Source organism: Rhodamnia argentea, chromosome 6 (assembly GCF_020921035.1).
Source record: "Rhodamnia argentea isolate NSW1041297 chromosome 6, ASM2092103v1, whole genome shotgun sequence".
In the NCBI taxonomy this organism is placed as follows: Eukaryota; Viridiplantae; Streptophyta; class Magnoliopsida; order Myrtales; family Myrtaceae; genus Rhodamnia; species Rhodamnia argentea.
Genome location: NC_063155.1, coordinates 18,511,578 through 18,536,668, shown reverse-complemented (window position 1 = coordinate 18,536,668; position 25,091 = coordinate 18,511,578). Strand labels below are relative to the sequence as shown.

At 41.1% G+C, this 25,091-nt stretch overlaps 2 protein-coding genes across 2 annotated transcripts in view; both read left to right on the top strand.

Moving 5' to 3' along the window:
• Nucleotides 1-25,091, top strand: part of LOC115751677 (protein BONZAI 3-like) — a 1,030,407-nt gene that overhangs the window by 853,700 nt on the left and 151,616 nt on the right. The gene's annotated exons all lie outside the window — the stretch shown is intronic.
• On the top strand, nt 275-1,687 carry LOC125315528 (probable disease resistance protein At5g63020). Its single transcript, XM_048280712.1, has one exon. The coding sequence runs from the start codon at nt 275-277 to the stop codon at nt 1,685-1,687; it is 1,413 nt and encodes a 470-aa protein (XP_048136669.1).

Here is a 25,091-nt window from a genome sequence, read left to right as displayed (position 1 = left end):
TTTAAGAATTATTTGTAACCTCTGACATGTTAAAATCCAAATAGATCCGCAATTGAGCCATAAACATTTCATTTCCTCTTAGGTACACTCAAGGGTCCCCCTGACTATCTCTACTGTTCTCGTTGTTTTATCACTTGGCTCCTCCTTTCTTTTCGTACGTCGAGTGATTAGTTCTCTGCTCTCTTACAGCTTCCGTCGGGCCCATTTGTTTGAACCAAAACAAGAGGAAAAAAAAAGGGGGCTGGGGAATAAATTTCTAGAGAAGAAGGAAGAAATGGCCGGGAGTTTCTTTACCTCCGTCGCGGTGAACCTGGTCTCGAAAATCGGTGGGTACATGTTTACTCCCATTGGGCGTCAATTTGGGTACGTGCTATGCTACAAGAGCTACGTCGAAGATCTCCAAACTGCAGTCGAGGAGCTGGAGGGTGCGAGAGAAAGTGTGCAGCAGTCCGTCGATCAAGCCGGGCGCAACGTAAACCCAATACGCCCTTATGTTGAGGATTGGCTGGGGAAAGCAATGAAGGAGGCTGAGGAAGCACAACAAATGTTAGAACGTGGCAAGACTGCAAAGAATGCTTGCTTCCGCGGGTGGATTCCCAATCCATTGGTGCGCCATCGAATAGGCAGACAGGTGAGGGAGGCAACTGAAGTCATTCGGGTACTCCGTGAGAAAGCCCAAAATAGCGACTTCAAGAAAGTCTACGATGAGAATATTCCACCAGGAATTGTCATTGATCCCCCGTTTCCAGTTACAAGAGATGCCTTGGAGTCGAGGGCTTTGATCGCGGATGATGTAATGAAGGTTTTAGCTGATGACAAGGTCCATGTGATTGGGGTGCATGGAGTAGGTGGGGTTGGCAAGTCCAAGCTTTTGGCGGACATAAAAAATAGAGTTAAGGGAGAGAAGCTGTTCGATGAGGTTGCCATGGTAGATGTATTCCGCAATCCAGATCCAAAAAGAATTCAGGGAGAAATCGCTGACTCTCTCGGCCTGAACCTAATGAATATGGAAACTACTCGTGGGAGAGCAGAACTTTTGCATCAGAGGTTGACGGGATTAAAGGGGTATCCTAAGAAAAAAATTCTCATCCTTTTAGATAATTTGTGGAAGAAGCTAGAGTTGGAGGAAGTTGGAATACCTTGCGGAAATGATAATAAAGTAAGGGGCTGCAAGCTATTGCTAACGTCAAGACGCCGAGATGTTTTGCGGGATGACATGGACTCTGACCGATTATTCGAACTCAAAGTGTTAGAGTATGGTGAAGCACGAAGACTTTTTGAAAGTTTAGTGGGGAACAGAGTTGACGATCCTGATTTTGCACCCTTCGTAGAGGGAGTGGTTAGGAATTGTAAAGGCTTGCCACTTTGGATTGTTTCGTTGGCAAAAACGTTGAAGCACAGAGATTTAACTGCGTGGAGGAGTGCTTGGACCAATATAGGTGGGTCGGTTGAGAAATTAATAGTGGAACTAAATTACAATGACTTAAAAGAGAAGAGGATCAAATCAGTGTTCTTGGTTTGTTCTCTACTCTCTGGGTTAATTTCGTTGAGGGATTGCCTTGTCTATTGCATGGGTTTGGGTTTATATGAAGAATTATGGAAGACCATCGAAAACGCTAGAGATAAGTTGAGTACGGATCTGCATAGCTTGAAGGACTCTTCCTTGTTAGAGATAAGTTTATTTTGATGGCTTGCCAACACTTTTGAAGTTACTAACGTTTAATCAAAATTACCAACTTTAATTTGAGTGTTATATTAGTGATATATACCTACACACAAATAGGTTCGATTTCGAACCTTATGGAACGCTAAAAAGGGCCATTATGTGCTTTTGGTTTGTTGCTTAGCTCACCTGATATTTTATTCCCAGTCAATCGTTATAGTTTGAATGCATTCTTCTCAGAGTCATTTAAAAAAAAAAAAATTAGACATGCAAACTGCTGCTTAGAAAACAAAATGCAACATATTAATACAACATCTTGCTATTGAGGGCGCATCTACTCAATGGACTACATATGGAACCTGATTTTGTAAAACAAGTAAGTTTTATGTTTCAAGTTTTTGCTAAGAACTTGTTGAAATTCACATATTCTAACTTTCGGATTGAAATAGTCGACAATTGAAATAGCTCAAGTATGATTGAAAAAAAAAAATTAACTGTCTTCATCAAAATTCGCTAAACATACTTTGATTGAACATTGGGCAAACCACTAACAACATACATTTCTGTTTTCCGTAATAAATGGAAGGACATTTTAGTCATTAGGTCATGGCCGTGCCCCTTATTTTACTTTTGTTGGCCTAATTCAAACGCATTCCTAACAGGTCATTCCACAATTGGAGATATTGAGATTAGCGAGGGAGGATGTTGTGATGATACCGCAGCATTACATCTTTCGCAATCTCGGAGGGCTGGGTTTGGGATTCTACCACGATGAGAATGTCGCCTTTCCCTCCGACTTCCTTCTCCATCGATTGGTTGTAGCTCTTTCGAGGAGATATTTCCAGAAGATAAGTTTGGACGTGGGGGAGCTACTCTCTCTAGAAGTCTAACCGACGTGGAAAGACCTCTCATGGCACTTGGAAATTTGAAGCAACTTCAACTGTATAAGTTGTATAACCCGAGCCGAGTTTGGAAAGATGGCTCTTTAATGGCTGAAATCCTTAAATAGATTGAAACTCTGTGGGTTTGGAATTGCCCAAATTTGTCAATCGCGTTTCCATCTCCAACTCCATTCGAGAGATTGAAGCAATTAAAAGTAGAGGACTGCGCTGGTTTAGTACATATCGGGACTTCCTCACCTGTGACAAGTCCGGTGCACCTTACTAGGCTAATCCTAAGAAATTGTGGTGCAATGGAAGACGTGGTAACAACAGATCATGGAAATGGAGCAGAGGATATCTCTTTCCCCAAGTTGCAAGAGTTGATACTTGATGGTTTACCAAGCCTTGGGAGCTTCTCTCCCACGAATTGCGCGTTCAGGTTCCCATCATTGGTGCGTGTTGTCGTCACGCGGTGCCCCAAGATGAATATATTCTGCAAGGGTGCCTTGAGGACACCACAACTAGACAAAGTACTCCTCTCCGACGGGGATGATGAATGGCATTGCGAGGGCGACCTCAATACCACCATCCAAACCTTATCGATGTGAAACAAATCCCCACCGAATTCAGTCGGCGAGGTAATTCTGCGCGCCTAATCATGTCTCTCTAAACCGGGTGTCCCTAGAAAGAACAGTTGTGTTCCCTTCGAGTTCTGTATTAGCTCATATGAGTTATCAAGTAGGTCTTTATTGAAAAATGTTTGATTGGATTATAAAGGAATCGTAACATGATTAGAAGATTAGGGGCTTTTGGGCACTTACTCACCCACGCATTCCAGCTGTTTGATGAATTGCTTAGCATAACCTCAGTTAATGTGGCCTCGAAGGTTGTGAGGTTTTGTTACATGCGGCTGCGTGCTTGCCCACTCCTACTCCTCTTGAGGAGTCTCAGTAGTTAGACATGTCTTACGGAAAATGTTTGTTTCTTTTGGGTGTCATGCTCACTACAATTAAAGTGGCTGCTTTCATTTTGCAACCTGTGCTGTAATAGTGTTCTAGTTCATGTTGTTGATGCCTCTCGACAAGGCATCTTTGTGCCAACATGTGGTATTCACAGTAGGCAGGTGCTTCATTGAATGTCTCTTTCTTTTTCTAGTTTAAGATGTCCTCTCTATGTTGTTTTGTTGATAATGTACTGGTGTAGCATAATGGTTGCGTAATTAACATCTTGACGGAGGATAAATATATCACACATGTACATGCTTGGGATTTTTTGTGTCACGGAAAAAAGTTTATGGTATATGTGTCACGGCTGGCATAATTTTTGTGTTTTTTTGGGGCTTTTGCCCTAAAACATTTTATACTTTCTTCTCTTCAACTTCTAAATATATGTCATCTAATTAATGCCCACAATGAATGGATTTACATAGAAAGGAATTCGTATGTTGTATCTATGGATATAGCTAATCAAGTTTTATGTTGTATGTGATAAAACATCAATTTATAAGTTTTTCTTTGGTCGAAACATCATTGATAGGTTGACCACGTTAAAATCACAATATATAATTTGCCACGAGCAATAGGATCTTCATGCTTGAAAAATTGGTTGAGTACATCTAATTTCAGCATTTCTGATTAAAGTTGTGCTGATGGTTATTGTATATAATTTGTCTATGGATAGAAAATGGAGTGGAAAGTACTGATATTACCAATACCAATGTGAAAGAACATAATCCATGACATAACTTTTGAGTATCTCAATAATTCCATATATTTCCAAGATATTTTAAATATGAAATATTATTATGTATTTATCGCATTGTTGTTCCCTTGCAAGGTCACAGACTTAATTCTAGTATTCACTTTGTGGATTTTGTAGCAAGTCCTTCAAACACTTGAATCTTTTTGTTCTTTCTTGTTCCTCCATTCCTAACATGTTTAGTCCACCAAATGCTTACTTTAATCACTCCAATTTAGAATTTCACTAACTTTCCTATTTTCTGAGAAATGTAATGTATCACACATTTACAGAGCTTTCAGTATGCATTCTTCTAAAAGTTGTTCAATGTAACACTGTGCCACTCTGTGTCATGAACCAAGTCCTTCATTTGTTGCCACCGGTTCTCTCAAAATACTGAATTCTTGATGATGTCTTGCAGTTGCTGGAAATCGATAAGGTGAGGAATGGGATCGCCCCATACGGAAGAAGTTGCATTCAAGCTCTTCAGCTTTTGTTGATCATCATCTTGCTCCATGGCGAAGTTCTCAAGGGCTGCTTGGACCCTTTTTGTTATGTTTCTTCTTCCCTTTAATTCTGAATTGAATGAATCCTGTGGGGAATCTGCTTAATCAGCGTTGTGACACTTTATTGGATTTGTACTGTAGCGCTGCCAGCACACAGCTATGGATTGCCATTTTCTTCATCCACTGCACTCTAGCTAATTTGATTGTTGTTTGTCAAAACTCGGTGAAGGACATGCCTTGAAGTCATTCCGATTTCTGACTAGCTTGTTTCGAATGCTTTTTGCTTTTGGAATAAAAGAGACTACATTGAACCCTCATGTTGTCACCATCAGTTTGCTTGTCCGAGTGATTGTACTTATATGAGGAGGATTTTGATGATTGGTAAGGAATAATGTCCTAGATTGCGTGATCGTTATTGTTTCTTGTATATCACCTGCGTCGCCTAGTACGGACATTATTGTCTATTAGTTTGTGCATTTGAGAAGAGTGTAGGGATAAAATCATTTGCAGAAAGATCAGCCAATCACGGGTCAATCAAACCTCAAATTATTGCAACCAGCAAGATAGGACCAGAACACTATCTAGATCAAAATCCTGACCAATCATGAAATGATGGATCGAAAGCATCGTATTGTGGTCGACTTGCAAAGGCTTGTTGGTTGTTTCAGGCTTAACACCCTTCGCAATGTTCGCATTATTAATCGTTTGTACCAAAAATGCGAGTGCTTAAGGATATCTGTAAAGAGTGATTTAGTCGGGGATCCTCTTGATCATCCCCGGTATCTTCAGAGTTGTTTCTCGAAAACTATACCGGCACTGGGCTCTTTGGCCTGCCTCTCATGATGGGAAGATACACTGGGATTCATTTATTAACGTGTGGACTACATCAACTTCACTTTAAAATCTGAGTAACCCACATTTTGAATATAAATCAGATCCTTTAGTGACCGAAATGAGATTCAGCAATCAAATGATGATTAGATATGTCTTTGTGCATTTAGTCTAACTTTTTTTTTTGGTCGAACTATTCTAATCACTTCACTACGCTCTTCTTTCAATTGCTTTTTTATTGGGCAATGCGCGATCTTTTGCTTTGGATTTAGGTATAACCCAACCAAGGAATTCTCAAATATAGAACAAAAGGCCCATGGAATATGGAAATATGTTTAGGGGGGCAAAGGACGTGATATTAACTCGAGATTATCATTCCAATCAGGTGACTTAATTGATTGTAAAATTTAAACAAGTCCTTCAACAGGATCAATTGCTAGGTGTGTGACGCCGCATCTATATGTCACGTATGACTCTTATAGTAGTTAAGACGCTCTCTTTTTTCCTTTGTTTTATTTTAAGATTTTTCATTGGAGAACATAAAATTCGAGATAGGTTTAAGTTATTCGAGCATATTTGTATTTTTGTCAAAAATATAATTCAGCCGATCTTGCCGAAACAATTGATTAATAGATTATAAAAGGCAAAAGGACACCAGGAGTGTCAATATTTATGTATAGCGCTTACTCTAATGCCAAAATTATTTTTTGGATCATTTAAGTGTCAATTTTTTGAAAAACGGTTATTTTAGTGTCGACTCTAGTGAGCTTCGCCAGAAATCTGACATGGCATCCACGTGGCTCGTCGGAATTGCTAAGTCAACAATAAAAAAAACCCTAAAGTTAAAAAAATTAAAAAAAACTAAACAATAAGCTAAATAAACTAAAAAAACAATTGCAGTGGCTAGGGCTTGGAAGCCCCCGCCACCACCGCCCCACCATTGCAATTAATGGCCGGCGATGGGTGGGGGATGGCCTAGGGGGTTGCTGAGCCCGGGCGACCCCCGCCGAGGCCTCACCAAGGTCAGCAAGGCCTACTCGTGGTCGGCCTCGCTAACCCAAGGCGAGGCCAACCTTGCCTAGATCATTGAGATCAAATTTCTAACCCTCATTTTTCTGTCACTTTGAATTAAAAAAAATTATTAAAGGTTCTATGTTTTCAAACTTAGATTGTTCTCGTATCTCATTTTATTTTTTAGGCACGCATAAGCATGTGATCTTTTCTATTTAGCTAAGTGAAAAAATAAAACAAATAACGCTTCAAAATTCAGTTGGACCAAACCGGAGTGCAAATGGATTGGATTAGATCAGCTGTTTCCTCCTTGAGCCCAGTCCGCATATTTGGCCCCAATATTAGTTTGATCTGCCCATTGATCCGGTCTAAAATGAATATCAAAATCAAGTTTCAAAGAATTTCTCTTTTCCTCGCAAAAGAAGATAATATCTATGTCTATATTACTCATAAGGGAAACGTGAGGAAGTTGGGTCTCTCTTTCTAGAGTCCAATTATGCCCTTAAAAATACAATCAGTGCCGCTGCACTTTGCAAATGGTTGAAGATACATGAGGGGTTTTAAATTGAAAAATGACAACCAGCGGTTATGATTTAACCATCTGCTTGGTGGTGGTTTAGTGGGACTTAAGTGAGGGAAAGCTACCTCTAGCAATAAAATCACAAGCAAACAAATTTGGGTTAATATCCCGAAAAACTCCAAACTAGTACACCTGTGACAAATTTACCTCAAATTATTTTTTTATCACAAAAAAGAAAATCAACACACCTATGATAAATTTACCCAAATTATTTTATTAACTACCAAAAATCCTAAACCGATACACATGTAATAAATTTACCTCAAAACTAATTTTTTTTGCCATAAAATACCCCAAACTAGTACATTTATAATAATTTTACCCTCCATCGGTTTCTGTTAAATTGAGTTAATATCACAAAAAACTTCAAACCGATATACGTGTGACAAACAAAGGGTGAAACCTCCCAAATGGGTACATCTGTTAACCGTCACGTGTCATCTAACTCAACAATTTGAGAGTAAAATTTAACGAAAACTAATGGATGGCAAATTTATCTTAAGTGTAGCAGTTTGGGATAATATTTGTCACATATGTATCAATTTAAAATTTTTGGTGGTAAAATAAAATAGTTTGGGGGTAAATTTGTCACAAGTGTACCAATTTGAGATTTTTTGCTGTCAAAAAAATAATTTGGAGTAAATTTATTACAAGTGTACCAATTTGAAATTTTTCGTGGTATTAACTCATAGATTTTGCATCGAGACAATTTCATCATTCTTTATCGAAAGTGTTCCGTTTTATCTAGGTGACAACATCACCTACTTTGGTGGTTGTTTGGTGGGATTTAAGTGAGGGAAAACTACCTCTAGTATAAAATCACAAGCAAATAGATTTTGCATCGAGGTAATTTCATCATTTCTTATCGAAATTGCTCTGTTTTATCTAGATGACAATATTATGACGGCGTTACCATTTTAAAATGTATTGCGTAACTCAAAGTTTTGTGCTTAAATAATTCAAAGGCCCATTTTTTCATAGGGAGGAGTAAAGGCAACTGACGACTGCATTAGATAACTTATATCCAAAAAGAGCGTAGGACTTCCAATTTTCTGCTCCACTTTTAAAATCCAAATGGCAATATGTCAGTCCATAGAGAACAGAATTAATGCGTTTTGGTGGAAGAATGGTAAATCACGAGGGGGTCTACATTGGAAAAGATAAGAGGTGCTCAAAACAAGAAAAGATAGTGGGGGCTGACATTTCATGGATCTACTGACTTTAAATAGAACAATGCTTGAAAACCAAGCATGGCGGCTATCTCATAATCAGTCAGCTTTATGGAGCCCAATTCTAAATAGAATTTACTCTCCTCCCGCCTCTTTCTAGAATGCAAGGAGCCAAATTCTAAAATGCGTTGTTCCGACATGTCACAAACTTCTTCTAGTTAATGAGATGGGTATTGTCTTTGACCAAAGAAAATGAAGATGTTTAAACAGACAACAATGATTCCGGAACTATTTTGAATAACATAGCACGAACAAGTAGGCTCGCACTTCTCTCTCCACCACGATTACCCATCAGCTTATTGAATTCAGAGGTCATGCAAGCTTTTTCCCAGAGATTTCAACAGAATTTCAAATGGCCATGATCACCGCATATGGATTACAAACAATGGAATGTCGAACGGGTGAATCACGACTAATCAGCCGTTGAGAGGGAGTGGGTGAGACAATTTTCACCAGAAGCAGTGCCTGTAAAATCAGGACTTTTCAGAGAAGGAGAGAGAAGTGGCAGTCGAGGGGTTCTAGACAGGGGAATCTATGGCGGGCACAACGGCGTCGTTGACCACTTCTTTCAAGCTCGCAGTCAACCCGCTTCCCTTCTCTCAAATTGTGGTTTAGTGCTTCTCGCCTGCTCATTCACAGTCAATATGCTGCGATGATGCGCTTCGTTTTCTTCAGACCTGAGTCAATGTTGTCGCTTGTCAGTTTTTTGTTCTTGTTGTTTCGAGCGCTACGATGATTCGGCGAGAAAAACCTCTCTGTCTACTGGAGGATTGTTTGCAGAAAAACTGCGAAGCCTTCTTCACAATGTGGATTCTGCTCAAACCTCGCTACTGAACTAATTGATGTTAGATTATCTGAATAACTTCTGATTATGCGGTCCCAAAAATGGTCGTCTAATTGGAGTTCTCTTCCTGTTTTCCTCATTAGACTTCACTTGAGGATATTCCTTTTCTTCTTCATCGAACCAAAATTTTAGTCTGCCTCTCGAGCTCTGACCTTTTAGAACTCATGCAATTGACGAGAATTACATGCCGTGACAAATTTAGTGGGAACGCTTTGCATCAATTTTTTACCAAAAGGGCAGCTAGTTTTTAGACAGAGTGTAACTAAGCCTTGCACTTGTACATCCTGACACTGTTTATTCTTTCAGAAACAGAGTTACTATCTGAATTGTGTGTCGCCTTGCAAAATCTGAACTTTGTTGTTGCTGATTAAGCCTAGATACGAATTGGATATCTGGGAAGGTGATGCACTTAGGGCTCGCGAACTCGGAATGGGCCGTTGATTGAAACACACGGTTACGCCGTGACGAATGGCGTTTTTTTTTTTTTAGCGTTTCGGAGTCGTCTTCATGGGTTTTTGAACGTTTTTTTTATAGTTTTAGTGGCGTTTTCGTAATTTTATGTTCCTTAATGTAATTAGGGTTAACACCATATAAAAGGGTGTTTTAGGGTTTCGAAGACGGCAGACTTTGGATATTATTCTATCGATTTGATAATCGTATCCGAGAGAACATATTGTTCCTCACTATCAATTCCAATTCTCCTGTTTAGCCAATTTCCGTTTGCGTTTCGGCATCAATTGGTATCGAGCACGAGGTTGCCTTGGACCAATGGCTGAACAGAATCGTGGTGGTCGTGGACGGCGGGCTCGTGGTGGTCGGGGACGTGGAATTGTTCCTGAAGCGGATGAACAACTGCGTCTAAGAGACCAACGAGACGTAGAGATTGAAGAACGGAGAAGGCGAATCCAGGATTTGGAGCGACAACTTGCGGAGGCGAGATTGGACGTTCAATCCGAAGAAGGAGCGGAATCTGAGGATCAAACCGATGATGAAGAGGAGGATGTCAATCCTTTTGGGGTTCCGAACCGGGGACGGAATCGAGGAGTACGACCTGGAAATCAGCCCTCTTCACGTAATTTCGGGATGAAGATCGAGATTCCCGAATTTCAAGGTAAAGCTCATCCCGATGAGTTTATTGATTGGTTACATACAGTAGAGAGGATCTTTGATATTAAGGATCCGATCGAAGAGCAGAAAGTAAAATTAGTGGCTATTAGGCTACGAAAGCATGCCTCGATATGGTGGGAGCATGTGAAAAGGCAACGAGCTAGAGAGGGGAAATCAAAAGTGAATCGTTGGGATAAGATGAAGAAATTGTTGCAAAAATTTTTTTTACCTACTCATTATAGGCAGGAGGCCTTTATTGAGTATCACAATGTTAAGCAACGAGATTTAACAATCGAGCAAGATACCGAGGAGTTCGATCGATTGCGGATGCGTTGTGATGTGGTTGAGGAAGACGAGCAAACAATTGCTCGATATTTGGCAAGGCTGCGGTATGAAATTTCTGATGTTGTCCAGTTACAACAGTATTGGACCTATGAGGATGTGTGCAGATTGGCCTTGAAGGTGGAAGGACAGTGTAAAAGGAAGGACAACGGTTCCAAACTCCAGAATCGGTGGTCGGGCAAAGAATCCCGAGGAAAAGCGGGAATTTCCTCAACCAATTCGACACCAACCGCAGTTAAGGGTGCGAATTCTAAACCTGCATCCAAGGAAGGGCAGAGTAGTGCTGGGATTAATAGGGGAGGAGCTACGGCCAAGCGATGTTTCAAGTGCCGGGGACTCGGGCATTTTGCTGCCGATTGTCCAAACCGACAGATTGTAACGCTAGTTGATAATCCAACTGTTGATGAAGATCCAGTTTATGACGAAACCGATGAAGGACAAGAGGATGCGGATCTAGATCGGGATGACATTATCTATGCTGATTCCGGTGAGTCACTAGTTGTTAGAAGAATTTTGAATGCTGCTGTGGCGGAAGATGAATTGTGGCTTAGGCATAATATCTTTCATACCAAGTGCACTAGTGGGGGAAAAGTATGTAGCATGATAATAGACGGAGGGAGCTGCGAGAATGTGGTGTCCACTACCATGGTGGAGAAGTTGGGGCTAAAAATAGAAGATCACCCTCAACCATACAAGCTGTCGTGGCTTAGGAAAGGGAACGAGGTAAAGGTGAGCAAGAGGTGTCTTGTGCAATTTTCGATTGGGAAAAGGTATTCTGATGAGATGTGGTGTGATGTAGTCCCGATGGACGCTTGTCATATTCTGTTAGGAAGACCGTGGCGATTCGACAGGAAGACACAGCATGACGGCTTCAGGAATACCTACACCTTCAAGAAGGATGGTCGGATTATTACCCTAGGTCCTTCAGATTTGAGAAAGGAGGTGAAGAATAATTTGCTGTCCAAGTCAGAGTTCCAGGAAGAGGCGGTGAACGCGCCCGAACTTTTTGCCATTGTGGTGTTGGAACAGAATTTTGATAGTCCTGAAATTCCCACTCAAGTTCCGCCTTTGCTTGAGGAGTTTGCTGATGTCGTGCCGGGAGAGATGCCACCCGGGTTACCGCCCATGAGAGACATTCAGCATTGTATTGATTTCATTTCGGGAGCTGTTATTCCCAATAAAGCAGCTTACAGGATGAGTCCTAAGGAACATGAGGAGCTGCAGAGGCAAGTGCAAGAGCTATTAGAGAAAGGAGCAGTCCGAGAGAGCATGAGTCCTTGTGCAAGGCCGGCTTTATTGGTTCCTAAGAAAGATGGGTCGTGGAGAATGTGCATAGATAGCAGAGCTGTTAACAAAATCACAATCAAGTATCGATTTCCTATCCCGCGGTTTGATGATTTGATTGATTAGTTGCATGGGGTGACTATCTTTTCGAAGATAGACTTGAGAAGCGGATATCATCAGATTAGGATGCGACACGGGGATGAGTGGAAAACGGCATTTAAGACTAGAGATGGTCTGTATGAGTGGATGGTGATGCCTTTCGGATTGTCTAACGCGCCGAGCACTTTCATGAGGCTGATGAATCAGGTTTTTCATCCTTTTATTGGCCAATTCGTTGTCATTTATTTTGATGATATTTTAGTCTATAGTGCTTCGATTGAGCAACACTTGCAACACTTGAGAAAAGTATTTGAGGTCTTGAGAGAGCAGAAATTGTATGCCAACACCAAGAAGTGTCACTTTTTAGCCGATGAAGTGACTTTTTTGGGTTATATTATATCGAAGGAAGGCATTCAGAAGGATCCAGTTAAGATCGAGGCCATTACGACTTGGGAGACTCCGAAAAGTATTCATGAGGTACGCAGCTTTCACGGGTTAGCGTCCTTTTATCGGAGGTTTATTCGGGATTTCAGCACCATTATTGCCCCTCTTACGGATTGTCCGAAGGGAGGCAGATTTGTGTGGACCAAAGAGGCAGATGCTGCATTTCAGTTATTAAAGAAAAGGGTGACTGAAGCTCCAGTTTTAGTGCTTCCAGATTTTACCGAGGTTTTTGAGGTGCATTGTGATACCTCGGGCGTTGGTGTTGGGGGTGTCCCGAGCCAGAAGAATAAACCCGTGGCGTTCTTCGGTGAGAAGTTGAACGACGCGAAGAGAAGGTATTCGACTTATGACAAAGAATTTTACGCCATAGTGAGGAGCTTGGAGCATTGGAGGCACTACCTTATTTCGAAGGAATTCATTCCGTATTCGGATCATGAGGCCTTGAAGTACATCAATGGGCAGCATAAACTGAATGCTAGGCATGCAAAGTGGGTGGAGTTTCTTCGGGTTTTCAGTTTTGCCATTAAACATAAAGCGGGAACGCTAAATAAGGTAGGAGATGCATTGAGCGTAAGACATTCTTTGCTGTCTACAATGCAGGTGAGAGTTTTGGGCTTCGAGTCATTTAAAGATTTGTATGTTGATGATTCATATTTTGGAGATATTTGGATGAAGTGTAGAACAGGACCTTTTCAGTAGTTTTTGATTGAGGAGGGTTTTCTCTTCAAGGGCAATAGGTTGTGTATCCCTCGGTGTTCTTTGAGGGAATCCATTATTACCGAGAATCATGCGGGAGGCCTAGCTGGGCACTTTGGGGTGGATAAGACGATGGCCTTGATGTGTGAGCACTTTTATTGGCCCCGTATGGAACGTGATGTGACTCGATTTGTAGAGAGATGCAGAATATGTCATTTGGCAAAAACCAGAAGTACCAATGCTGGTTTATATATGCCTCTACCTGTCCCGGTTGCGCCATGGGAGGATGTCGGCCTTGATTTCGTTTTGGGATTGCCACGAACACAGCGGAACAAAGATTCCATAATGGTGGTTGTCGATAGATTTTCGAAGATGGCGCACTTTATTCCCCGTAACAAAACATTTGATGCTTCACAAGTTGCTCGATTGTTCTTGCAGGAGGTTGTTAAGTTACATGGAATTCCCAAATCCATAACTTCTGATCGTGACATGAATTTTGTGAGTCATTTTTGGCGCACTCTTTGGAGGCACATGGGAACCAAATTGCAGTTTAGTTCCTCTCACCATCCCCGGACCGATGGGCGGACCGAAGTTGTAAATCGAAGCTTGGGGAACCTCTTGCGCGGTTTGGTTGGGGATAGTCCGCGGCAATGGGACTTGGTGTTACCTCGGGCGGAGTTTGCTTACAACGGATCACGTAATCGTACTACAAGTAAGAGTCCTTTTGAGATAGTCTATGGACGGAATCCAATTACTCCTCTGGACCTCACGCTATTGCCAGTTCACAAGCGCTTCGGTTCGGACGCAGATGAACATGCAAAGCAGATCAAAGAGCTGCATTCGCGGATTCATAACCGGATCAACAAGCAAAACATGAAGTATAAGCAGCGGGTGGATCGGCGCAGGAAGAGAGTCGTCTTCAAAACGGGTGATCTAGTATGGATTCACCTCGAAAAAGAGCGTTTTCCAGCTAATAGGTTTGGCAAATTGCAACCTAGAGCTGATGGACCATTCAGAGTTCTTGAGCAAATTAATGATAATGCTTATAAGATTGAACTACCGGGTGGGTACAATGTATCCGGGACTTTTAATGTAGCAGATTTGTCACCTTACCATGCAGACGAGGAGGAACCCGAGGAGACCGATATTGATGAAGACGAAGCAGATTCGAGGGCGAATCTTTTCCTAGCAGGGGAGGATGGTGCACTTAGGGCTCGCGAACTCGGAATGGGCCGTTGATTGAAACACACGGTTACGCCGTGACGAATGGCGTTTTTTTTTTTTAGCGTTTCGGAGTCGTCTTCATGGGTTTTTGAACGTTTTTTATAGTTTTAGTGGCGTTTTCGTAATTTTATGTTCCTTAATGTAATTAGGGTTAACACCATATAAAAGGGTGTTTTAGGGTTTCGAAGACGGCAGACTTTGGATATTATTCTATCGATTTGATAATCGTATCCGAGAGAACATATTGTTCCTCACTATCAATTCCAATTCTCCTGTTTAGCCAATTTCCGTTTGCGTTTCGGCATCAGAAGGAGCTAGAACAAATTAAGCATACCATTCCTTTCTAAAACAAACTTCATGCATTGCCTAACGTGCTATCGTTTGCATCGATCTTGAAATCTAATGCCCACAGTTTGTATGATGTGCTTTATTGTCTATGCTCCAGTTATCCCTATCTGCTTCAAAATTACGTGATCGTGATGTCATGTCAAAGGTGAAAAACTTCATTAGCATTTTCAGCGGCCTTGTTGTACATCTTGCTACTAGCATGTAGTTTTTTCACATTCACCTGGGATCTTCTTGGTTCTTTTTTATTTGGTTGTCACAGAAGGGTATAACTACTTCTTCTTCTAAAGTGAAATTGCACCAACGTATCTTAAAACTTGATTTTCTGTCTTCTTATGCTTGCAAAAATTTAGGAATATCACAGCATTTGATGTTTGCATTTCCGATTGATGCCTGTTATTTGTGTCTTCAGTAATCGTGTGTTGCCGACAGTACCTTATCACTGGGAGAGCCATTTGTGCTTCAAAAAGATTCGTCTAGGACAGTCTTTGCATGCTTATGTTATGCTCTTTGCTTTTTGACTTGTGTGCTTCATGTGCGGCAAATGTCATCTGCCAAAATTTCCATAGCAACTTTCGCTTTTGTCAAAACTTGCATACATACTCATGATCAAATTTCAGGCCGTGTAATAACCCTGAGCTAACATAGTTAAGTAGCTCATAGTTAGAACAAATGACTGATTACTGGATCATTGTGATGTTGCAGAGTGATCCAATGGGAGTTTTTTACTTGAGGAAAACAGATGGGATGCTTCAGGAACTTGGCAGGACAGAAGTTTCATTGCACAGTTTGGATCCTGCATGGAGTGAATAGATTTCTTTAGCTTATCACTTTGAGACTGTTCAGCACTTGGTGTGAGTTTTCCATGTATGGAAAAGTATAACATATCTGTGTGTTGTCTTGACTATATCATGTAAACCCATTTGTCTCTTGTCTTTTATCTCATTTCAGGTTTCATTATATGATGCCAACACAAAGTATTACAATGGACCTTTTAAAGGTGTGTCAGTTTTTTTAACCATTTCACATAGTTTGATATTTCTTTGTGGATTTTCACTACGACTGTTTCTTTTCTCTGTCTTTGGTGTTTTTTCCCCCTCTAACATTTATGGGTGTAGCCATGGCCATTCCTAGTCATACATTAACAATGTCTCTGACTGCAATTCTATGTTCTATGTCACATTTCAATTAATCTTCCTAGGAGTCTAACTCAAATTTATATGAAAACAGAGAGACTATTTGGATTAATCTCGGATCGATTGCGAAGTTTCTCCAACTTACACACTAGCTACTCTTACTATGGTTATAGTTCAACTGAATTTTTGGTTTTGTCCTAAAGAAGGAATTATGAAGATAAAAGCTTGTCTCTTTTCTTACCTTTGATGTTCAAGTGTGATGGGACAACACTTTCCTGGGTGGATTGGCTTTACCTGTCATGCAGTCTACAGATTGTTACGTCCATGGAATTCTGGAAATAGAAAAATGAATGCATTGGACGATGTTACGTTTGCATAGGAATTCAAATGTTTAATGGTATTTAAATAATCATGAATTGCAATAAACCTTGCAGATTAGTTGGGCTTCTGTATGCCTTTTGTCTTTCCATGTGAGGAGGAAGGCATTTCAATAGTATCTTGATCGTGAGGTTTCGTGGCAGATGTTAAAGCTGAAGGACCAAGAGTTTTTAGGAGAAGGTAGCTTTGTGCTGTCAGAAGTACTTCTGGCTTACATTGGTATTGGGTCATCTTCCATGCACTTGGCTTCAGTGAAGTGCTAGTGTAATCCACCTAGATCTTGTCCAAAGCATCTTCTCCTTTCTATAGGGTAAGTGCCTATTCTCGTGCAATTTGTAGTACTTAGGCTTTCCGTATGTAATGTTATAGTAAACTTCAGAAGTCCCCGGCAGACTTGGAGAAACTTCACAAAGAGGGCAAATTTTACTTCACCAGCTTCTCATCATGGCCATGAAGAGGTGTCTGTCATTCTTAGTTTAATGCTCTTCATTCCGATGAGCCCTTTGATCAGGTTTGTAACTTCTCTATATAGGTTCTCAAGGGTCAGCTTTTGTGGGTCAATTTTGTGAGAAGCAACACTACAACTTTCTTGATTACATATCAAGTGGTCTAACAAGACAGCTTTTACGATTGCTGTCGACTTTATTGGTACATGATTATTTGGATATGTGTTTACCCTATAAAACTTTATCTCTTTGATGCTCGATCTCATTTCATTCTGACGCTTATGGACTTTTCAGCTTCAAATGGAAAACCCAAAAATCCAAGTTCCTTGCATTGCATTGATCAGATATTTTAATTTGCCTCCTAAACCTGGTCACTTGTAACGAGTTTACTATAGCCTTTTGATGACGTTTTAATATAGAATCACCTAAGATATGCTCGGTTAATCGGTTTTCCGTGCTTTTTCCTTACTTATATGTTCTAATATGTTAACCAGTTGATATGCATTTTGTAATACCTCCGGTCCGATGAGGATAGGGAGTGGTGCCGGGGCTAGAGGGCTCGGACAAGGAGCGGCTCCTGGCAGGCTTCTAGGACGGCAAGGAGAAACAAGACTGGACCGAACCATGCACCGAAATAGGGGAGAATGTGATGATACAAGAACGGGTCCGAAAAGTCCCACATTGGATATGAGAGGGACCTTAGGATGCCTTGTAAGGCTTGGGCACCCCTACCTTGTGTAACCCGTTTACAGGGGGCGGTTTAGGTGGCCCTCGAAGAAGCAAAGTTGTGTGGGTCTTGGCCTAAAGCGAACAATATTACGGAGAGATGGCACTTGGTTCGTTACGGGTGGTATCGGAGCGGGACCCGAGATAGCACTTAGGTCATTACAAGTGGTATTAGAGTAGGACCCCCTCTAGTAGGTGTATGGTTCGAGGACGAACCACGTGGAAGCTGGTGGGCTTGTAACACTTCCGGTCCGACAAAGGGTCCCGACAAGGAGCGGCTCCTGGCATGCTTCTTGTGACATCCTGTAATCCGGCTCATTTTGAAGCCTTGAATAAATGAAAAGTCTCATTGATATTTCAGTTTAATCTCACTCAGGAATGGTCCATCTTGAGCAGACTAACCAAATGGGAATGGCTAGCTGGGAAAATCAAGTACGTGGACCTAAGAACTTGGTCATGGACTGACTCTTTGGCCATGAAAATTGTCGAAGGAATATTTGGACCAATATTGGCCAATCCTAGAATAATTTAAGAACGATTTGGCTAATACCCTATGTTGGGATCACGGGTGATTCCGTTTGACCTCGTATGGGTTCCGAACGTCCCCGAATTATTTTCTAACGATCGCGCCCATCGGGACTAGTGATTGAACCTCGCAATTGATTGACAACCAAGGTCGCCATGGCTCGAGTAATTCTTAAACGTGATTTTAATCACGGGTCGATACGCGTAACTCCTAAAAGCCGTCCGTTAGTTTGAGATACGCTGAAAATGCAATTGATCGAGATTGATCGCGAATCAAGCTTCAGAATTGGACGTCGGACCTTCAGGGGTTTTAATAAATAAAAATTTTGGACGTTTCCTCATCCTGTGTGCAATTTTTTTGCGGTTCGCCCCAAAGAGGTTCAGGAAAAGTAGATTTGGACTGGGAATGGGAAATGACCCATTGGCCCTCGAAAAATACCCCATTTTTCACTTGGAACGAAGGGTATTTTGGTCATTTTCCCCTTTGGCCGAGATTGACTAGTCAATGTGGGGAGAAAATTATTTTTCCCTCTTGACTTTGTGGACATAATTAATTATTCTTAACGTATATTATTAATTATTTTGGCCATCTTCTTCATTATCCAAGAACACACACTCTCTCTCTCTAGCTCATTTTTCTCTTTCTCCCTCACTTGGCCGAATTCACTCTCTCTCACCCTCCATTGCCGAAAATTCTTCAAGCTTTCACCGGAGTCGCTTTGGGTCGCTTGGAGTTCCTAGATCGTCGACGAGTTGCCGGCCGTGCAAGGATCACCGGAATCGCCGCTTGGTTCAAGCTTTTCCTCAACCGTTCAACGGAGGTTTTTGCGAGTTTTTGAGGTAGGATTGTTTCTAAACCTCAATTAGGTGGTTAGGTTGCTAAGAGACCATGAAATTGTGAATTTTTGATGAAGAAATTGGTGAATTTGAGGTTGAATTTGTGCTGGCCGAAAATTGCAGATTTGGAGGAGAGAGAAGCTTGTTCTTGAGATGAATAGTAATTGCAAGAGGATATTGGTTTGGTCAAAGTTTGACCATGGTTACTTTACTAACTCTAGTTACTTTATGTCTAATTATAGTTACTTTATGCTATTGTTTAATCATGGTTAGGTTAAATATTGACTCTAGTTAATTTTTGAACCATGGTTAGTTTATATATTAACTAGGGTTACTTTTATGTGACATAAAGTTGTTATGCCATGGTACTAAATAAATGTGGCATTAGTATTATAGTTTAGTACTATAATAATATTATTTGCACGTTAGAAAATTATTATTGTTCGGTCCCGATAAATTTCCACGTTAGTATAATTTTAATTGCACGTTATTCATATATTGCTACGTTAGTATAATACGGTTGCATGACGTGGATTGGATACTATGGTAGTATTAATTGATCGGGTAGCCTGAATTAATATTTGGATTAGTGTAAATTAATCGGGTGATCCCGAATTATTAATTCTCTAACGTGAGTGAATCACGTGGTCCCGAACTATTCTGAGAAAAAATGATGGTCGTATTCAATCAAGTCGTCTGAGGCCAAAGTGAGCCGTATTCGTCCGATTGTCCGAGACCGAGGAAATGTGAGGGTCGTATTCAATCAAGTCGTTCGAGGCCAAAGTGAGCCGTATTCGTCCGATTGTCTGAGACCGAGAAAGTATGAAAGTCGTGTTCAATTAAGTCGTCCGAAACCAAAGTGAGTCGTGTTCGACTAATTGTCCGAGACTTAATCCGGTCGTGTTCCTATGTGTCCAAAACCGAGATTTGTGGGTCGTATTCCTATGTATTTGAGACCCCGGTATATATATAGAGCCGTGTTCCATAAAGGGTCGAGGCTCAACGTTATGAACTTGTATGATGGCGGTGGAGTAACGTGGAATATTCTGTAGTGACGTGAAATATTTTTGGAGTAACATGGAATATTCCGGAGTAGCGTGGAATATTTTCGAAATAACGTGGAAATTTTCGGAGTAATGTGGACATTTATATTATGGTCCGGTGTGTTAAAAATGGGCCCTGGAGCACGTAGAATATTTTATTGTTAGTCCGAGGCGTGGAACGCCGAAACAGGAGTAACGTAGAATATTTGAAAAGGTGTGGGAATTTTCGGAGAAAGAATGGAATTTTTTGGAATTTAATTGTGGAATTTTTGGTTAAGAAAGAAAGAGTTGTTGGAATTTGTTGTTCGCCTAAGTTGTGTCTGGAGGCACTAACGACCTGATCTAGGGTTAGAGATTTTCCTACCGAGATTTTATCTCACCCCGTCATGGGTTCGTTGTTTTTTAGACCCTCCGCCGCAATGATCCGACCCATAGATCAAGACGCCAAGAGAAGTTGTGGAACCTTCGGATGCTGAGTAGCCGCTTGAGATAGCGAGGTTGAGGCTTAGTATAATTGGCCTCTCGACTTTTGTAGAGTACTTTATTTTGGTTCCGTAGCGGGCTTTGACCACGTGTCCTTTTGGTTATAGGTGGTCACGGGCTTGTATAGTAGCCCCTGAAGCCCTAGGTTTGACAGTTTGTAACAACTATGTATATATGTACATATGTGTGTTTTTACCATCCCAAGTTATCGTAATTTTATTGGTTTTCTGTACGAAGATTTTGTTGCTTCCGCGAAATTAGATTTTGTTGGCCTGAGGATCCCGGAGAACCGTACGCAAGCAAGGCCAGGTGGGATGTCGACGGTTCGTAGGGTTCGGGTTGTGACACTTCTAGGACGACAAGGAGGAACAAGACTAGACCGAACCAGGCACCGAAATGGGGGAAAATATGATGATACAAGGAAGGGTCCAAAAAGTCCCACATTGGATATGAGAGGGATCGTAGTATGCCTTGTAAGGCTTGGGCACCCCTACCTTGTGTAACGCGTTTACTGGGGGCGGTTTAGGCAGCCCTTGGAGAAGCAAAGCCGTGCGGGTCTCGGCCTAAAGCGGACAATATTACACAGTGGTTATAATCAATTGATGTCATAGACTTAACTTATTTATTTAGTAATTCGTGATCATCTAAACTTAGAAATAGCCTCCCGCAAATACTAAAAGCCAAAGCAAGTAGGGGCTGCCTTACGCTTTCAACTTTGGCAAGGCTAGCATTTGGCCAAAAGAGGTCCCAAGAAAGTTTTCCTAGCACTTCATATTTTGACCAAGAGGCTTTGAAGGCTCAAATTCCTTTGGAAAAGCTAAACCAAATGCGCCAAGGCGTTTTCTATTGCTAAAAAGCAAAATCTCCGGTGTGTTGTAGATTGGTTTGTATTGTCGACTTTCAAGAGTATTTTTTTTTAATCACACCAAGCACTCTAATGATTTAAGTGAAACTTAAATAAGCTTCACAAAGGCCCTTACAATAATGTTTTTGTCTTGTACGTATCATAGCTTAAAAAAAAAATTAGTTTCTTTCCTCATATTTGTGAGCGAGAAAGACGAATCTTATGGCCTGCTCATGTAAATTATAGCTAACTAATCAAAACTTGTCCTTATTAGGTGCGAAGGGTTGGAGGAAAACGTCATAGTTTATGGGACCACCCGCTCTATAGTTTTCGCGAAGCCTGGTCATTAAATAATAATATCGTCCATGTTTTTTTTTGTGACATCCTGTATTCCGACTCATCTAGGAGCCTTGAATAAATGAAAAGTCTCATCGATGTATTTCAGTCTAATCTCACTCAGAATTAATCCCTCTCGAGCAAACTAACCAAATGGGAAGCTAGCTAGGAAAATCAAGTATGTGGACCTAAGAACTTGATCCTGGACTGACTCTTTGGCCATGAAAATTGTCGAAGGAATATTTTGGACCAATATAGGCCGATCCTAGAATGATTAAGGAGTGATTTGGGTAATACCCTATGCTTGGATCACGGGTGATTCCGTTTGACCTCGTATGGGTTCCGAACGTCCCTAAATTATTTTCTAACGATCATGTCCACTGGGACTAGTGATTGACCATCGCAATTGAATGACAACCAAAGTTGTCATGGCTCGAAAAATTTTTAAATGTGATATTAATCACGGGTCGATACACGTAACTCCTAAAAGCCGCCCGTTAGTTTGAGATACGCTAAAATTTCTATTGATCGAGATTGATCGCAAATCGAGCTTCGAGAATTTGACGTCGACCTTTAGGGGTTTTAATAAATAAATTTTGGACATTTCCTCATCCAGTGTACGAATTCTTCGCGGTTCACCCCAAGAGGTTCAGGAAAAATAAATTTGGACTGAAAATGAGAAATTACCCATTTGCCCTTGGAGAATACCCAATTTTTTCATTTGGACCGAAGGGCATTTCGGTCAATCCTCTCTCTTGGCCGAAAATTTGACTAGTCTTGTGAGGGGAATTCCATTTTTACCCCTCTTGACTTTGTAGACCCAAAATATCTTTGCCCAAAAATTATCCTACCCTTTTATTAATAAATATTTAGTCTTCTTGTTCATAAATCTCAAGACAACTTTCTCTCTCCACCTCACTTTCTCTCTCTACCTCACCCCTTGGCCGAACACCATTATCCCTCTCTCCCTCACCGATTTTTTTTCAAGCCCTCGCCGGATTTGCCTTGGATCGCCGGAGCTTGACTACCACCGTGAACCGCCTTGAACCGCCGGATCTTTGAGGGTTTTAGCCGAGCAAAAGGGAGTCGCCGAAGCCGCCGATTGGAACCAAGATCTTCTCCTCTTTTCTCGTTGGAAAAATTGCTAAAATTATAGTAAGTTGCTTCCTAATCTTAGATTAGGTATTTAGGGGGCTAATGGACTTCATATTGAGTAGATTTGGGTGAGAAATTGGTTGGTTTTGCCCATTTTCATGCCTTAACCGAGAATGAGAGGGAGAGGAGAGAGAAATAGAGATATTCTTGAATGAATAGTGAATTTGCATGATTACCATTGGATGGCTAGGATTTAATCTAGCCTTTTATGCTTTAATCCAACGGCCCACATTGAATCTGTTTAGAAAGCTTGATCCGACAATCGAGATTAATTCCTGCTATATTATAGATTAATTGGATGATGAAGATTAAATGTACGTAGTATAGTATAATTGTATAGTACGTATTAAATGCCACGTTAATACAGTATAATTGTACGGTACGTATTGATTGCTACATTGGTATTATTTCGATCGTGTGGCGTAGATTAATGTTTGTAGTGACAAAAATTAATCGTGTGGTCCGATTGGTCATTGGTCTTGTGTGACCTAATCGGATGGTCCCGATTTATTAATTCTCTAACGTGAGTGATTCACGTGGTCCCGATTGAGTGTTTGTCCGATACAATTTAATCGAGTGGTCTCGATTGGGCAATTGAGGAAAATTAGAAAGATCGTGTCGTCCCGATCTCCCGATGGAGAAAAAATGAGAAGCTCGTGTGGGTTCGATCTGTCATCAGAGAAAATTGGTGAGATCGGGTGGTCTCGATCTGCTAATCAGGAAATTTAGCAAGATCACGTGGCAAAGATTGATCGATTGGAAGGATTTAAGGGGCCGTGTGGTATCGGACGAGCAATTGAGGAATCGTTGTTGTTATATGGTCTTTATGATGATTATTTGAGAGGAAAGGAGGAATTATACCCCGAGCGTTATGACGCGGGGTTCGTATGTTTATAAGACCATAATTTGCCCGAAGCGTTATGACGCGGGCTCTGTTATTATTATTTTACCCCGAGGCGTTAAACGCGGGGTTGTACTTATTATAATATCGTAGGGCATTAAACGCGAGATAGTGACCCGAGGCGTTATTACGCGGACCTGTCCGATTATAATATAGCCCGATGCGTTAAATACAAGCTCTAGATATGACATCCCGAATTCCGACCCACTTTCGAAGCTATGAATGAATGAAATATCTCATAGATGTATTTCAGCTGAATCTCATTCGGAATTGATCCCTCTTGAGCAGACTAACCAAATGGGAATGGCTAGCTAGGAAAATCAAGTATGTGGACCTAAAAACTTGATCCTGGATTGACTCTTTAGCTATGAAAATTATCGAGGGAATATTCCGGACCAATATAGACCGATCCTAAAATGATTAAGGAACGACTTGGATAATACCCTAGGCTTGGATCATGGGTGATTCCGTTTGACCTTGTATGGATTCCAAACGTCCCTAAATTATTTTCTAACGATCGTGCCCATCGGGACTAGTGATTAACCCTCGTAATTGAATAACAACCAAAGTCGCCATGGCTCGAGAAATTCTTAAACGTAATATTAATCACGGATCAATACGCGTAACTCCTAAAAGCCGTCCGTTAGTTTGAGATACGCTGAAATTTCAATTGATCGAGATTGATCACGAATCGAGCTTCAGGATTTGACTTCGAACCTTCAGGGGTTTCAGTAATAAAATTTTGGATGTTTCCTCATCCAGTGTACCATTTCTTCGCGGTTCACCCAAAAGGGTTCAGGAAAAATAAAATTTTGACCTGGGAATGGAAAAAGACACATTTACCCTTGGAGAATACCCAAGATTTCACTTTAGCTCAAGGGCATTTCAATCATTACACCCCTTGACTGAAATTTTGACTAGTCTTGATGGAAGAAATTACCATTTTACCCCTCTTGACTTTGAAGGCCCAAAATATCTACCCTTGAATTATCCAACCTTCTATTAATTAATTTCTTTGGCCTTCTTCTTCATGAATTCAAGACACTTTCTCTCTCTAGCTCACTCCCTCTCCCTTAGCCGAACTCCATTGTCCCTCTCTCTCCCTCACCGAAAATTCTTCAAACAACCACCGGTGTCGCCTTGAACCGCCGGAGCACAACTACCGTCGTGAACTACCGGGAACCGCCGGATCTTGTGGGCTTTTAGCCGGGCAAAGGGAGTCGCCGGAGCCGCCGGATTGGGGTCAAAACTTCTCTCGATTTCTCGCCGGAAAACTTGCTAAAATTATGGTAAGTTGGTTCATAACCTTAGGTTAGGTATCTAGGGTGCTAATAGACTTGAGATTGAGTGATTTTGATGAAGAAATTGTTGGATTTGTGCTTGGATTGTGCTTTGGCCGAAAATTGAAGAAGGGAGGAGAGAGAAGAAGAAAAAAAAAGATGTTCTTGCATGAATAGT

What these genes read in the sequence shown, in the direction of transcription:
- LOC125315528 (XM_048280712.1), top strand. Translation starts at nt 275, where the DNA reads ATGGCCGGGAGTTTCTTTACCTCCGTCGCGGTGAACCTGGTCTCGAAA.